At 42.0% G+C, this 15,267-nt stretch overlaps 2 protein-coding genes across 3 annotated transcripts; both read right to left on the bottom strand.

The window, feature by feature from the left end:
• Positions 1 to 3,781: 3,781 nt before the first annotated feature.
• Positions 3,782 to 11,310, bottom strand: LOC108134851 (clathrin heavy chain). Of its 2 annotated transcripts, none has more exons than XM_017255315.2 (7): positions 11,197 to 11,310; positions 10,071 to 10,325; positions 9,184 to 9,391; positions 4,571 to 8,872; positions 4,325 to 4,491; positions 4,167 to 4,253; positions 3,782 to 4,106 (listed from the first exon to the last, which is right to left on the bottom strand). In XM_017255315.2, the coding sequence occupies exons 2-7, from the start codon at positions 10,110 to 10,112 to the stop codon at positions 3,876 to 3,878; spliced, it is 5,037 nt and encodes a 1,678-aa protein (XP_017110804.1). In that variant the 5' UTR covers positions 10,113 to 10,325; positions 11,197 to 11,310; the 3' UTR covers positions 3,782 to 3,875. The 2 variants fall into 2 exon arrangements, with proteins under 2 accessions (XP_017110804.1, XP_017110806.1); XM_017255317.2 differs by having other exon boundaries at positions 11,179 to 11,302.
• A 1,336-nt stretch (positions 11,311 to 12,646) lies between these two features.
• Positions 12,647 to 15,019, bottom strand: LOC108134936 (probable arginine--tRNA ligase, cytoplasmic). Its single transcript, XM_017255459.2, has 5 exons — positions 14,902 to 15,019; positions 14,712 to 14,843; positions 14,310 to 14,647; positions 13,919 to 14,248; positions 12,647 to 13,854 (listed from the first exon to the last, which is right to left on the bottom strand). The coding sequence occupies exons 1-5, from the start codon at positions 14,941 to 14,943 to the stop codon at positions 12,705 to 12,707; spliced, it is 1,992 nt and encodes a 663-aa protein (XP_017110948.1). The 5' UTR covers positions 14,944 to 15,019; the 3' UTR covers positions 12,647 to 12,704.
• Positions 15,020 to 15,267: the final 248 nt, after the last annotated feature.

Here is a 15,267-nt window from a genome sequence, read left to right as displayed (position 1 = left end):
TATTCGGAACCTGAAAGAAGCTCGGCGGCAGCACTCAATCTCAGCAGCATTGGCGAAAAGCAAGCGGCTGGTGGCGAGTCCAAGCTTGAACTTGGACTCGATGAACCGCAGCAATTTCGCCTGTTGCGTGAGGTGAACAATGCAATGCCACCGACACTGCCACTGGCGAAGGTATCGGATTCGGAATTGGAATTAGAATTGGAATTGGAAACGGAATCGAAATCGATATCGATATCGAAATCGGAATCGCAATCAGTAACAAAGGCCGTGAGCCGTGAGCCATATACTACTACCAACCAGCCTTTAAGTGAGGTTGAGGCTAGCTTTAAGGGTTAGCAATAATATAGGAACCAACACCATCAGAACTCTTTGTTTTCCACCCAAAAACTAACATGGCAGGTGACAACGGAACAGCCTCAGTACGTTGATTGTTCAGTGGTGTGTTCAGTATCGAAATCAGATTTTTATTTTTATTTTTTATTTTTATTTTATATTCAAAATAATAAAAATGTGTATCATATTATGTTACAATCATTTTGAAAGACTCGAACAACCGACTTTAGTTCAGCATAGAGAGTGCTTTCTGTAAAATTGTACTATATACATACATAAAAAAAATACATTTAAATGATCTCAAAGTTACTTAAAACATATTTTTTGTGTATAATTTTTTTTATGAAAACTTTACAAAACCCTACAAAAAAAAAAAAAAAAAACAACAAACAAACAAAGAAAGAAAAGAAGAACGGAAGGAAGGAAGAAAGAAAGGAAGAAAGAAAGAAAGGAAATATTTAGGACTCGTCGCGCGCTGATTTTAAAATAGGAAAGTAAGAGTATGAAAATTGACTAACATGTTTGAAACAAAGTACGCCGCGAAAGAAACAGATACATATAGTTTTCCGAATTACCATTTAGATATGCATAAAAACGTGCAAATAGGATTAAGCCATTTTTTTTATAAATGCTTTTACATAAGGCTACAAATTGTATAGAAATAATATGTTAGTGTTTTAATTTTATTCAAGCTCATCCACTTTCATTTAGCAACAGTGTGCGGACAGACAGACAGGAGGTGTGACAAGTTGACAACTAGTTTAGAAAGCTGGCTGGAGTGAAAACTGATACGGAGCTAGCTAGATGAGGCACCTTCTTCTAACTTCTAACTTCAGAACAAAGTATATTCAAATTTGTTTTAGTTGAAATCCTGGCTGGCTGGCAGATCCTGGCAGTTGAGGGATGAGATAGGTAGAGAAAAATCGAAAGGGCTAGAGGTGTATGATGATGATGTTGTGTGTTACGCGATGGTTTTTGTCTATCCATTCGTATTGTAGTGGCTAAAATGGATATGTAAGTAATTGAGTTAAGCATGTGTCGAATGATCCACCGTTAATTAAATTATTAATTACTGATTTAAATTCATTAGTATTAAAAATGCCCATATATTATAAACTTAATACAACTGGTATGTAATTAGCCATTTTCTGCATCCACCGAAGACAAGCTCGAACACATAAAATGTCCAAATTGTAAGAAATTATACATACATAAATGCAGAAGCAGAAGCAGAAGCTAAAGCAGAAGAACATAACATAAAGGTTTATTTTCCGATCTAACTAAAACGTAAAAAGTAATGATAACAAAAATGTATTCTGAATGTAAAACAGCCTAATTAAAATTATCTAAATAATAATAATAATACAATTACGCATATATATTTACCAAATAATATAACATATTTATGCTCTAAAGTATATACGACTACAACAAATACGCATTTTTTGTTCGTAGATAAGATAAGTTAATGTGAAAAGAATAATATGATTGCATACTAAAAAGTTCCACAACAATGACAGTTGAATTTTATTTCGAGAGCTAAGAAAACCAGCAACAAACAATATTTTAAAGGTATAGACTTAAAAATATTATTATTAAAGATCACTAATGAATATGGTTGGCAAAATATAGGTGGAGAGTAAATATAATAAATTCAAATTTAACCGAAAGTCTTTGATTTAAAATTTGTAGCAGCCGAATAAGTTAAATTCAGAACTTAACTTGACTAAACGCATCTTTTTCTTGTCAAAATGTTTCCAAATCCACCACCGCCGCAATTCAGGGATCAAAGAATTTTTGGAGAATATCAATCAATATATACAATTGAATTTGTGGTTTTTATTTTGTTGCCTTTTCTCCGCAATATTATATATTTGTTTTACTATTATTACTATATATATTTCAGCTATGTTGATGTACGCTAAGCACACCGATTCAAAAAGGAGTGGAGTTCTTTTCAACATGCCTTTTTGCTGATCGTAATTCAATCGTTAGCTATATAAAGCCCGGATATCTGTATACATTATTTTTGTGTTAATATCCTTTCGATTATTCAACTAGAATTTATAAACTGCTCTGTCCGTGTATCACACCAATTGGCGACTTACTTTCAACTTTGTAGCCATGTCATATTTTTTAAAGCAGTTCAAGACCATCGGACACTATATCATATAGCTGTCAAATCAAATCAAGTTGCTATTTTGAAAAGCGGAAATATTTTGTGTTCCACATTTGTATTTATTTTGAGTCAACAACACAGAGAGTGGGACATTTCCGACCTGAAAAGAAGCTGCTTTAGCTCTTAAATCAAACATGATTGAAAATTCTGCAAATACAACATACGATCACCATCATATCTTTATTTCAACCTGAACGGAAGTTAGAATACATTTACAAGCAATTGGAGAACATTTTCAAAAATATACCCTAAAAAAAGTCGCCCGCTTGAAATGGATTTTTGAAAGCTTTAAGCTAAAAAGAAAGGCTAAAGATGAAAGAGAATGATTCGAGTTTAATTTGTAGTATCTTAAAAAATACAAAGTTGCTTGATTTCCGTTAATTTAATTTGTTTAATTATGGACGAAAGGCACAAAGAACAAGCTATACAAAGATATACAAAGGCATTAGAAAAACATAGAGAAATCTTTAAGAAATCTACGATAATGAAGATACATACAATCCAGAAAGAGTTTTGAACTGCCTCAGTTTTTCCTGGTTTTGCAAAATTGTTTAAACTTTATTTTCACCGCCTTTTAAATTTAAAAAATAACGCTTATTAAGGCCGAATTCCAAAAGTAAGATTTAATTTCCGCAATTTTATATGACTAATTTTTAGAAGCATCCAGAATGTATCGGTTTTTATGGTATTATCTTTTATCTATGTCACTTTCGTATGCGAAAGCTTCATCCGGGCAGCTTAAAAGCAGAAAGACTGATTGCGTGAAAACTGAAGGACGGAAATGCTTATATCAACACAACTGTTCAAGAATATGTATAACTTTATATGCGCTGTAAACCTCTGATTATAGTACCCGCTAAAAGGGTATACATTTGTATACAAATGGTCAATTCACTCTCCACAATCATCATTTTGTTCATTTGAAATTCAAAGCAGAGATATTTTGAAACAAAACTGCAACGTCTCAACCTTAAAAATAATATTGTTTGGTTTTCGAATTATTGCAAACAAAATCCAACCTTAAAGAAACCCTCTGCAATTGAAAAGAATACTTTAATCGACTGACAATAACGTCGTTAATTATGATAAAAAGTAATATATTCTGTTATATTTGAATAAAGAGTGCTGTAATTATCAAAACATATAATTTTATACTGTCTACAAAGAAACCCAAAATTGGATCGTTAATTGCATTGCATTAATCTAACAATGTTTGAATTTATATTTACGGTGTGGTTTTCGTTTTGGTAATTTTTGGCGCACATGCAATTTAATAGATTATTTCACTTATTTTATTGGTATTCCTTTAATGCTGATACATTTGTTTTTAAAGTTGTGTTGATGATTTTCCTGGATCTAGTCTCTACAAGTAGGGATAGCCCATGTTGCGTCCTGCTGCCGCCGTTACTGTCGGTGCACCTTGTGGATAATTCTGTGCATATTGTGGTGGAATTCCCATTGCTGGTCCAGCAGTGATCATCAGCTGTGGCTCCATCTGTATAATATTTTTATGTTCAGTAGAATCGTCTTCCTTCTCGCGCTGAGCTTCGTTCAGCTCCAGTTTGTCAACTTTCGAGGTGTATTCCCGCAGAACCTAAGCAATATAATCACAATGAATACGGTGTAATTGCATAAAACATTTGATTGACTTTACTTGAATCAAATAGGGCATGGCAAAGTCCACGATTTTGTGTTTCCAAGCCAACTCCAAGATTACGTCAGGGCGCAGCAAGTCGTAGCACTAAAAATGAAGTTATTAAAACCGGATTAATAAAAAACCACAATCGGTATTAGTTTATTTTAAGTATCCACCTGATATAGACAAGCTGCAAAGCAATCGTAAGCATCGCGTTCTAGGAACCAACCCAAGAGCTCTTCAGCAATGTCCTGCTTGCAGGACTCGGCGGCATACTCCATGGCATCCTTGTAGAGCTTGTCCTTTTTGCAGAGTTCAACGCTCTGCTTCCAGCGGTTATTTCCTGGAATTGTACAAATAATCGATAATCGATCAGTACAAGGGGTTCTAAAATATCCAGCCCATTCAAATTGACCACTCACCCTTGTACAAGTACGCAGCAATCCTACGGAATTCGGTAAGTTCGTGCTTTTCGAGTTTTTGGGCCAACGCAATGTTGTCGAAGTTATCAAACCCGTCGATCGAGTTGCGCAGTCCCTGGTAGTCCTCCTCATCGATGAGGAGTCCATTCAAGGCCTCGTTGATGGCCTTGTTGTTGAGAGATTGGACCGAACGCAGATAGGGCTTGACCAGTGGCAAGTAGCCCGTTTTGGAGAAGTAGCTGACGGCACGAGTGTGATCCATCCGGGGGGCCAGCACAAGGAGCATGTCGTTCAGCAGCAGCGGCTTAAAGTCCAGATAAAACTCGATGGCCTTGTAGTAGAGCTCAATGTTGGCCACCTTGGTGATAATGTCCTTGAAGTGTCCCTCGCGCCACGCCTCCGTGGGGTGGGACATCATGGCGAGGACCGCATTGTCATACTCCTCGTACTTGTCGTAGAGGAACACCAGCTCCGACCACAAATGGGCCGACTCCGCGGCACGCAGAACCTTTGGAATATTGACGCGTGACCAGAACAGCTCCAAATGTTCCCGCATCTTGGAAGGTTTGAATTTTGAATAGAGTATAGCCAGTTCGGTGAACATGCCCATGTGCGCCCGTTCCAGGCCCAGTGCCGATTCGAGCAACGCAATCAACTCATCAAAGTATCCCCGATTCTGGTAGTAATTGATCAAGTCCTCCAGCTCATCGGCATGCACTACGATGTGTAGGCCGCACATCTGCGCCAGCCGGAACTCCTCCGCGTCCACACAGGCAAAGCACACCTCCTTCCAGGTGCGCGTCGAGTTGGCCTTCCGTGCCGAGTCCACGGCGCCCTGGAACTCCTTCAGATAGACCAGCGTGATGGCCAGACGGGCAAAGTTGCTGACATTGTTGTAGAGCAGCTTGGCCGCATCGTACATGCCGTCGCTGAAGCAGCGATTGCCAATCTTCTGGATGTCCGCATGGTTGGGTCCCGAAATGAACTCCTCCAGATCGGCCAGACGTCCAGTGCGCGCATAGGCATAGATCAACTCGCTCTCGATGTACGACTCGCGTGCCTTCTTGCGTGCCATCTGCAGATAGCGCACCAGATCATCCCACGACTCCACCTTGCTGGCCACATCGACGACATCGACATAGGCGCTCGGATCATCGGCCTTGATGTACGAATCGATGGCCTCCTTCACCAGACCCTGCTGCAGTTGGGCCTTGGCCAGCTGTGACCACACCGCTGGCTCGTTGCAGCGCTCGGCAAACTCATTGGCCCGCTCCAGGTTGTTCACCTGGTCGATGAGCACCTGGATGGCCGATGTGTTCACATCGAATTTCTTGAAGATGGCGAAGGCCTCCTCGTACAACTGGTTACTGATCGCAATGTTGGCAATGTCCGGCGCATCGTAGTTGTCCAGCCGATTGATGTAGTCCATGACGCGCGTGCGATCGGCCTTGATGGCGGTGAGGATGAGCAAGTTCTGCAGATTGCGATGATCGCTGAACACGGACGAGTCCAGAATGATCTTCTCGAGCAATTCGATCAGTTCGTTGGGCAGGTCGGCCGTCATGAATGCCTTCACCGTCACCGAAATGTCATCCGGATCCTGTGTCTCGGACAGTGCCGTCTGCACAACCTGATCGATCAGCTGCCGCTTGTAGGGATTGCTCTCCGACAGCACCTCCGCCCAGAGTTCGGCATCGCGGCGACCGACCAGATAGCGCGCCTCGCTCTTGAACAGCGAGTTCTCGTTGCACACGGCGATCAGTTCGCGGTCGCACAGGCCACGCTCGTAGGCCACGCACGCCAGGTGCGGATCCCGTTTCTCACAGTAGCGACCGACCACGCGGCTATCGTAGTACTGATTCTCCTTCAGATAGCGTTCCGGATTGTTGTTCGAATCGATGTAGATCTTGGCCAGGGCATTGTGGGTGGCCGGCTCGACGCAACCCTCGTGGACACGTGACTCCAGCCAGGGCAGCAGGAGCTTCAGACGGTTGCGCTTTTCGACCTCCTCCACCAGTTCGTCGGTGGAGAATTGGCCCTTGACGACGAGGATTAGATTCTTGATGATGTCCTCACTGCAGTCGACGTCGAGCAGGCCACCGACAACGACCGGCAGGCGGGAGGGATTGACCTTCTGCACATAGATCTCGATGTACTTTTGCAGATTGTTGCGATAGAGATAGAGCACCAGGTCGTGAACGAAATCGAAACGATCGCAGACAATGATCAGCGGCAACTGGTCCGTCAGCTTGGCCTCCTTCAAAAAGTTCTTGACGCGTTCCGGATTGTAGCAGTTCGATTCGCGACAGATGCGCTCCACCTCCTTGATCTGGTTGGTCTTGCAGGCAGCCTGGATGTACTTGAAATGCACCTCGGGATCCTGCGAGAAGTTAACAATGCTGCTCAGGAAGTAGAACAGGCCATCGTAGCTCTTGAAGCTCTCGAACAGATCGATCAATGCCTTGTTGGTCAACTGCTCGTGGTACTTGGTGGCGATCTGCACACAGATCTGCAGATTCTGACGCAAATTCGCCGTCAGCATGGCCTTCAGGCACTCCAGCGAGTCCTCCACCGACAGGGTGCCAAAGAAACTGACCAGCCACTCGGCGTTCAGCATGTGTGTGTGCACAACGGCCCGCTTGATGTCATACAGATCGGTGTAGTGCTCCAGCGCACGCTGCAACAGACCCGCCTTCTCGCACAGCTGGGCAATGTGCGCCCGATCGTAGTGGGTGAACATGGCGTTGCCCAGGATCGCATCCGCCACCTGGGGCGCTGACATCAGGTTCATCTCGAGCAGGCGCGTCTGCAGGGCACCCTCCGCAGGTCGATTGTGCTTGAGGGCGTCCAGCAGGAATGCCGTGCATTGCTGCACCATCGAGTGCTCCATGAAGATGTCCACGATTTGGTTTATGTCCGCCAGCGGCTCCTCTTCGGCCACCAGCATGGAGGCAAAACCGGCACCCTGCTCGGGATTGCTACGCATGACGGAGCGCAGCAGGAACACGTAGTCGGGCGTGTAGTTGACCTTCTTGGCGTAGAGGACGATCTTCTGGAACTGTCCGGTCTCGGCAAAGCATTGGATTACCTTGTTCGGCACATTGGCGCGCAGATATATGGAGAGGGCGAGCGTGAGATCGGAGGCCTTGACCAGATCTCCCAACTCCTCGCTGCACTCCAGCTTCTCCTCCTTCAGCCACTTCTCGCACAGCTGTTTCTTGCCCTGCAACAGGACGGGGCGACAGAGCTCCAGCGACTCGAACTTGTTCAGCTTTCCCTGGTCGAGCAGAATGCCAAAGTACTGCAGCAGTGGCGGCGTGGTCGAGCCAGCCGGGGTTTGCACCTGCTGGAAACGCTGGATCGTCTGTGGCGTTCGCAGGATGGCCTTCGGCGCCAAGGCGGCAACCTTGGCCGCCTCGGCATACTGGCCGGCGGTGAAGAGTTTGTTGAACTTGCGCACAAAGAGATCTTCGGCGCCGGCCAAATTGTTGCGCACCGCCATGCGCAGAGCCAGATCGGGATTCTGGAGAACCGTATTAATGTACGGAATGATCTGCTCCTCATCGACGGTCACGGACAGCACCTGTCCCTTGCGATTGACCCCAATGATGCCGCCACTGGCCTCGTGCGGTGCGGTAACAAAGATCGTATCGGCCGATATGCGATTCATGTATATGCACGTGGCCGTTTCCATGTCGTACAGATGAATGTATCCATACTTGGTGATCAAATAGATGGTGTCGTACTTGGCCGATACCTGCATGGCCACCGGGAAGTCATTCTGTGCTTCCGGCGGAAAGAAGACGTCGACAGCCTTCTTGGGGAACGCCTGATTGCCGTTCGGCGGCGTTCCCACCTCGATGATGTGCAACTTGCCGCCCGTGGCCGTGCGCACTGCGAAGCAGAACAGTGTGGTCGGCTCCTTGTTGGCATCGATTTTGAAGGTGGCAAAGCTGGCCGCATGCCCTTCGATGGCCTGCGACACCTTGCGCTCCACCGAGTACAGCTGCATGGCACCGGCAACGCGACTGGGCAGGGCCGAGATGCCAACGAGAAGGAGCCACTGCTGGGAGGCATTGCAGCGGTAGTTGATGATCTGACAGCCGTTCAGCGAGGAATGGCGGTCAAACATCTTCTGCGGCATCGAATCGCCCTCCATCGACCAATGGAATACACTTGTCTCTGTGACAAGTGCCAGGGTGTTCAGGGATATCCACTTCCAGAACACAACGTCCTCGTTCATGGTATGCGCCTTCATTTTTGATTTCATTTCGATGTTAAAGATCTGCAACGTCTTTTGCGCTGAAAGAAATATTCAGTAAATACGTTTTGCTAGTCTCGAATGCCAGCCGACCTTAAACCGTCTTTAGTTTGGAATTTATTTTAGCCTTATAGTTGTCATTTCTCTTTTAAACAAGTAACAACTTTAATTATAACAAAAAACAAACTTTGAAGAACTTTCAATGGACCGCACTTTGTAAATGGTTTTTAAAGCATTTAGAGATTTCTGAGAAAAGGACTCCTTAGTTGGAAGTTAGAGAAACTGGACAACCCATGTGGTAGTCCAAAATCGGGAAGTTGGTCGGTCGGCTAGCCTGTCACTGTTTTGTTACCTTTGAGCGCAATGACCTTGCTAGCTGGATTCATGATCGCAGAGTCCGCCGATATGGGACGCCGAGTGGGATTGGTTGCATCGTTCATGTCAATGATGACCACCTGGGCAGTATCATTAACCTTCTCCCGCACGCATATGAACTTATCCGATTCCATCGTGAGCGTGCTGAATGAAAATGAATTGGCGTTGATCCCGACATTTGTGAGCTATGCGAAAGATACAACATTTGGTATTTAGTTTAAGATAAAGGGAGAATAATAAGCAAAGATAATACACCACACAGGACAACAAAGTTAGACTCTTTAAATGTTATTTTTAAATGTTCTTTCGATGATACGAACAAATAAATAGGCGGATACTGTTAGATTGATTAATCAGATTTGTATTTTGTATTTATTATAATCGCATTTACCCATGTACTCTATGTATAATAGATATAACAAAAAAGAAAAGAGAGGCTTGAAATCGTATAACATTTTATAGGCGGAAGTCTGATTAGATCTAAACTAGAATCCTGATTTGATGTGTACACCAAAAAATGTGGGTCTACCGCTAGAATTCCCCATACAAAATATTCTCTGATTAGAATTTATATAGTCTTTGTTAGAAAGTGACTTGTAGTCTTTGCACTTGACGCAAGAGGTATTGCTTATTTACATTTCTAAATTGGCTCTAGCAACTAGCAACCGACTCTTTCGGAGAAAATCATTTTCACAGGTAACCAACTGCCCACGTGAAAATGTATGGGGAACTCATCAAACCGTGTCGTAGTGAAATCGGTATGCAGGGTGTTCTGATCAGACCAACGTGCGGAGACCAATTGGAGGGCTGCAGCTCCAACAAGACCTATGGATGTAAAACCCGAAATATTGCGTTATTACTCACCTGTAAATGCTCCTGAAAGCGGATGGGCAGTGGTTGCGTCATCTTGACTAAGTGAAGTCTAGTTTTTGACAGACGTTTACAATGTAAATATTATCTCTGCAAAAACAACGCTTTTGATTTTTTTCCTTTTTGTTTTAATTGCACACTCTTTTCAACAGTTTTTGATTCGTTTCGATTTTTTATTATTTATTAACGTTATTTTCGATTTAAATCGTTTTCCTTGTTTAAGATTGGGTCTCCATTAGAACACTTTAGCTGCGCGGAGAAAAAAAAAATTAAATTATAGGCATTAACGACAGCAGTGATACGGCAAGAATTGGAAAATTCAATTGTGGGCGTTATTATTTTGTTGATAGAAAGTGACAGCGTCAGCGAATGAAAAAGTTGCTCCGAAGATAAAGATTCATACGAACATATGTACGTAGACGCCCTTAAAAACACAGACGATGTACATTGTACACATTGTACATATGTTTGTTTCTTGCTTTTCTGTGCTGCACAAAATAAAACGAAATAATTTTTCGATTAATCCTTTGTATCGGTATTTTTGCTGTTCGTGTGTCGTCGACTCGACGGGAAAATTACCAGCACTTTTTATTGACGTTAGCGAGGGTGAGAGCGAGAGCGAAAACTGTGAATGCTCGAAATGAAAAGAGAAAGAGGCAGCATTATCATCAATCGCTGCTCACCACAGTAAAGTCAGCCATGTTGAGTTGCGCTTTGAACAATTAGTCACTGACTAATACATGTACACGAATTTGCTCTCGTTTATGCAGCGGTAGATGTAGGCAGAAAAATCGAATTAAATGTTACTTTATGCACTTGCTATGAGAACAAGACAAGATCGAATGTTACCCGAAATCTGGGTTTAACTTGTGTATATCTATTTAAGCAGCGATTGTTCCCGTTCTGTGGGAGTACACATACACACATGCAATGCCGCAATATGCCACATAAACAAGAACATAATTAAATAAATGGAAAATCGGTGGAAAACGCTGAGATTTTATAAACAAAATTTGTGCACTGGAATATCAACATCAACTTTTTCGCTTTATAAAACTATATATTTAACTGCATTTGAACACGTATGTTTGCGGTAATTTACAAATATGTACGAGCATACTCCAAAAAATACGTCGATTTGTTGCTTGATGACGGGCACACACACAGAAGACAAACTGAATTCTTATCAAGCTCTAACAAATGTAGTTTATTTTGTTTGACTAAATACTGACTGAAAGACAGGGTAGAGGTGTGAAAGTTATACAATTAATGCCGATATATACGAGAAATGGGCAATAATGTAGAGTGAAAAAACATCGATAGAACATCGATATTTCACAAAGTATATCAAAACTATCGATTTTTTTATTCTAACTGGGCAGGCTACTGTTTTCACTTGCTTTTCAGTTTTAGTACGATTACACCGTTTTGTTGACATCAGTTATTATTTTAACCTATGAAAAACAAATTATGTGCACTTTGAAAACGATTTTTTTTTTCAAGAATAAAAAGATATTTGTTAAAAAGCGAACATAACTTATTTTAAGTAACACCTATTTTTGCGTTTTAAAATTTTGAAGGGGAAATTTGTCCTGAATATTTCCAATTGGGAAAACCATTTTCTAAATATCGGATAGCACCGAAATTCTTAGAAACATTCATACTGGCTTATTTACACGCAAAGACAATGTCGAGATAATGATTGAGGATTTGTCTCATTGAGAAAAGGTTAAATACACGACAGACTCATTTTTTTGCATTGGATTATAAAGGTTTTGTGGTGTAAAAAACCTAACAATTAACAGCTTACAGCATCCGTCTTATTTCAATCACGAAAACATTCTTTAAAATAATTGATTTGGAAAACAGCCACTTGCAATTTATTTTGAACACCTGACACTCCAAAATTTGGTCAAAATATGTAAATTCCTAACAGCTGTTATCGTGCTGTTAACATCTTCCTGTAAACGTGTACCTAGTCAAGGATTTTTTTTCTGATCAGATAATAGAATAAAGGTGTATAATGATTTTGCCAAACTGCGCCAGAACGTTTGAACTTGTATAAATTTTAACTAAAAAATAAGCATCGCATATGATACATCAAATTGTTAAGCTTTTTTCCCAAACCTATTCGATCTTGACCTAACTTGACGTGTTCTCACCTGCCAAGGTAATTTTAGTGACTTTTTTTAATTTATGTGTAATCCCATTCAACGAGCTAAAAACTTTATTCATTCTCAAAATAAAATTTATTAACAAATTTGTATTTGAGAGAAAACGGCTTATGGATTAAATTCATGCAATAAAAGTTACGATCTTTTAAAAGAAAAAAACTTTATTTTATTTTTTTTTTGTATGCTGCTTGGTATGTAAAATTGATATAAAAAATCGATGTCCCTTAGGTTCTTAATTATCAGAACGACAGCAAAAAATGAACCCCAATTACCAAAAATGAATTGGGAAATTAGCCGAGGAGGTTTTTAAAAACGTATCACATGGTCTGGTCGTTATTGATACACTTTTGAAGTACTGATATCAACCAAAATACTAATCCTTTCAAACATAAACCATTTTGCTTCAAAAATTCAAATTTTTATTCGTGTCCATTTTATGTCAGAAATCGAAAGTTTACATTTTTGAAACTGGTTTCAGGCCCAGTATATAAAAGCATTGACGTAGCACAGCTGCAGTTGCTTCGCAAAGTAGAATACGGCTGTGGTTCACCTCAATAATTTCGCCAAGTTTGTTCTTTTCAATGCAATAACAAGAGTCATAGAACTCAGTAAAAACCGTGCACACCTCATAGCAGAATTCACACAAGAAATGCAGAAAAAGTTCCTTTGTGCACTTAATCAGTATGTCGTGTAGTTTCAGAAGAGTCTTTGCTAGTTTCCACTCCTTTTCGTGGGCCAGTTCGATCTTGACCTTCTTGAGTATTTCAGCCAAATTGGAAAAGTCTTCGCCGGAGTTTCGCGCAATAGAACAAATGCGTGTGTACGTATAAAGTAAGTAAACAGCGGTATTGCCACGATCCTCAAGCATCTTGTCAAACGAAAATATGTAGTCGCTAATTCGGTTGTGACACAGATCGGAATACTTTATGCATCCATAAGCCAAGGACTCCTGAGCGTCGGTCAACTCTTGAGGTGTGAGTACTTTGTCGCGTCCTCGGCTTTCCAATTGCTGCAATGAGCGTTTCATTCCTTCGTCCAGCAAATCGGCAAGCTTAACAGTATCACCCGATCGAGTTTTGAATTTCTTTCCATCTTCGCCCAGGACAACGCCAAACTGGACATGATCCACACGATGGGTGCGTGGATTCAATATGGCAGAGCGTTCGGCAGCTTTGAAGATTGTCTGAAAATGAGTACTTTGTCCAGAGTCAACCACATAGATCATCCAATCGCAGAGTTCCTCCTCGACGCGGTGACGGATGGCCGCCATGTCGGAGGTGTCATAGGTAAAGCCGCCATCCGATTTCACGATGGTCAAGGGAATGCCGGTTTTTGTGTCGTCTGGCCACATGATCTCACGACCTTCATCCTTTTCCAGCAAACCCTTGCCTCGCAGGTATTCAACCACAGACAGCATGCGGGATTGGTAGAACGATTCACCACGCTCCTGAATGCTAATGTCCAATCTCTCGTAGATAGTCTGGAATTCCTTGCGTGAAACATTGCAAATGAGTTCCCAGGCTTTAATCGAGTTTGGCACGCCCTTTTGCAACGAAACCACGCGACTGTAGGCTCGCTTTTTGAACTCTTCGTCCTCATCGAATCTGTGGAGAAATTTTATTCATTATTTGAAAGTTTCTTCATTTGGTGGAGTGTTGCGAAACTTACCGCTTCTTTGATTCCTTGTAGAACAATTGCAAATCGCTAATAGGCGGGCTTTCGTTCAGATAATTGGGAAAACGATCTTCTAAATGAGCAATCAGCATGCCAAACTGTGTTCCCCAATCCCCAAGATGGTTGATACGGATCACGTCGTGCTGGAGGAACTCTAGCAAGCGACACACCGATTCGCCAATAATGGTCGATCGTAAGTGACCCACATGCATTTGTTTGGCAATGTTGGGCGAGGAAAAATCAACCAAGACACGTTTTTTCGGCACTTGTGGGGGCTTAACACCGTCGCGCAATAAATTGCTCAACGCTAGAGCTGCAAAGTCTCTGTAGAAATGGATAGAAAATGAATATAATTGAAAGAAATATGAACCACAGTGATACCTACTTGCTCAGAAAAACGTTCACAAAACCAGCCCCAGCTACCTCTAGCTTTTCTATAATTGGCGATGGTGGGCAGTGTCCTTTCAGCTCGGTTGCAATTTCACGCGGCGCCTTGCTAATGCCGGATTCTTTAAATTTCTTCGACAATCCCATTGCATTGTTGCACTGATAGTCGCCGAATTTGGCAGACGAACTGTTAACCGGTGCAATTACGACGGGCGTATCTCGATATTCCGGAAAAGCTGATGCAATCGCTTGGGCAAACAGGCTTTCCAAATGCTCAGTGATTGAAGAACTTTCCTTGGGCTGCACGCCGCCGGCAGTTGATTCTTCAGCTATGGACTACACGGAATAGAAAAATAGCACTTTAGTTCCGTAAGCATGCTTCGGAGGTAAAAATAATTACCTTCTTCAGAATAAACAAACGGTTCTTAAGCTTCTTGTTCTCAATTTGAAGCTGAAGCAGATCGACGTCCAGCTCACCATTGCAATTTTTGGTAGTTTGTATTCTGGTTGCAAGACATTTCGTCTTTAGTTCCTACAATGACAATGTCATTCAGTCGTGACAACGAAATCCGGTTAAATTGTCAGCTTACCAGTTCCCTGAGTTTCTTTAGCTCCATATTTAGCTCGGACATCTTTCCAAATTCTACTTTTGTTGCTTTGCTGATTAATAACAACAACACTACGGTGCCACATGGATGGCAAGGAGTGTGCACCAATTGCCTATCGATAACCCATGTTGAGTCTCACATTTTCTAACTCAGCTTAATACAGTATTCACATATAAACTCTGGATTTCACACGGCATTCGTAGCTACATTAAATTGAATGAATTTTTTTAATATGGGATAAAACCATTAACAAGAAAACTGATTTTTAAATAGGACGCTGCCTCATGGTTTAGTGTTCTAGTCATCATTCAATCCTATGATATGGCAATGTGGTTATTTTGTAAGAAT

Source organism: Drosophila elegans, unplaced genomic scaffold (genome assembly GCF_018152505.1).
Source record: "Drosophila elegans isolate 14027-0461.03 unplaced genomic scaffold, ASM1815250v1 contig_149, whole genome shotgun sequence".
NCBI lineage: Eukaryota > Metazoa > Arthropoda > Insecta > Diptera > Drosophilidae > Drosophila > Drosophila elegans.
The sequence above is the reverse complement of the archived record's forward strand: the minus strand, read 5'-3'. Positions and strand labels throughout refer to the sequence as shown.

Excerpts from the sequence above, each read along its gene's own strand:
- LOC108134851 (XM_017255315.2), bottom strand. The coding sequence starts at position 10,112 with ATGACGCAACCACTGCCCATCCGCTTTCAGGAGCATTTACAG. Across the intron at positions 4,492-4,570 it reads TGCTGCGTACTTGTACAAGG|GAAATAACCGCTGGAAGCAG; the intron begins GTGAGTGGTCAA and ends GTACAATTCCAG. Across the intron at positions 4,254-4,324 it reads TTGCAGCTTGTCTATATCAG|TGCTACGACTTGCTGCGCCC; the intron begins GTGGATACTTAA and ends CTTCATTTTTAG.
- LOC108134936 (XM_017255459.2), bottom strand. The coding sequence starts at position 14,943 with ATGTCCGAGCTAAATATGGAGCTAAAGAAACTCAGGGAACTG. Across the intron at positions 14,844-14,901 it reads TAAAGAAACTCAGGGAACTG|GAACTAAAGACGAAATGTCT; the intron begins GTAAGCTGACAA and ends TTGTCATTGTAG. Across the intron at positions 14,249-14,309 it reads GTGAACGTTTTTCTGAGCAA|AGACTTTGCAGCTCTAGCGT; the intron begins GTAGGTATCACT and ends CCATTTCTACAG.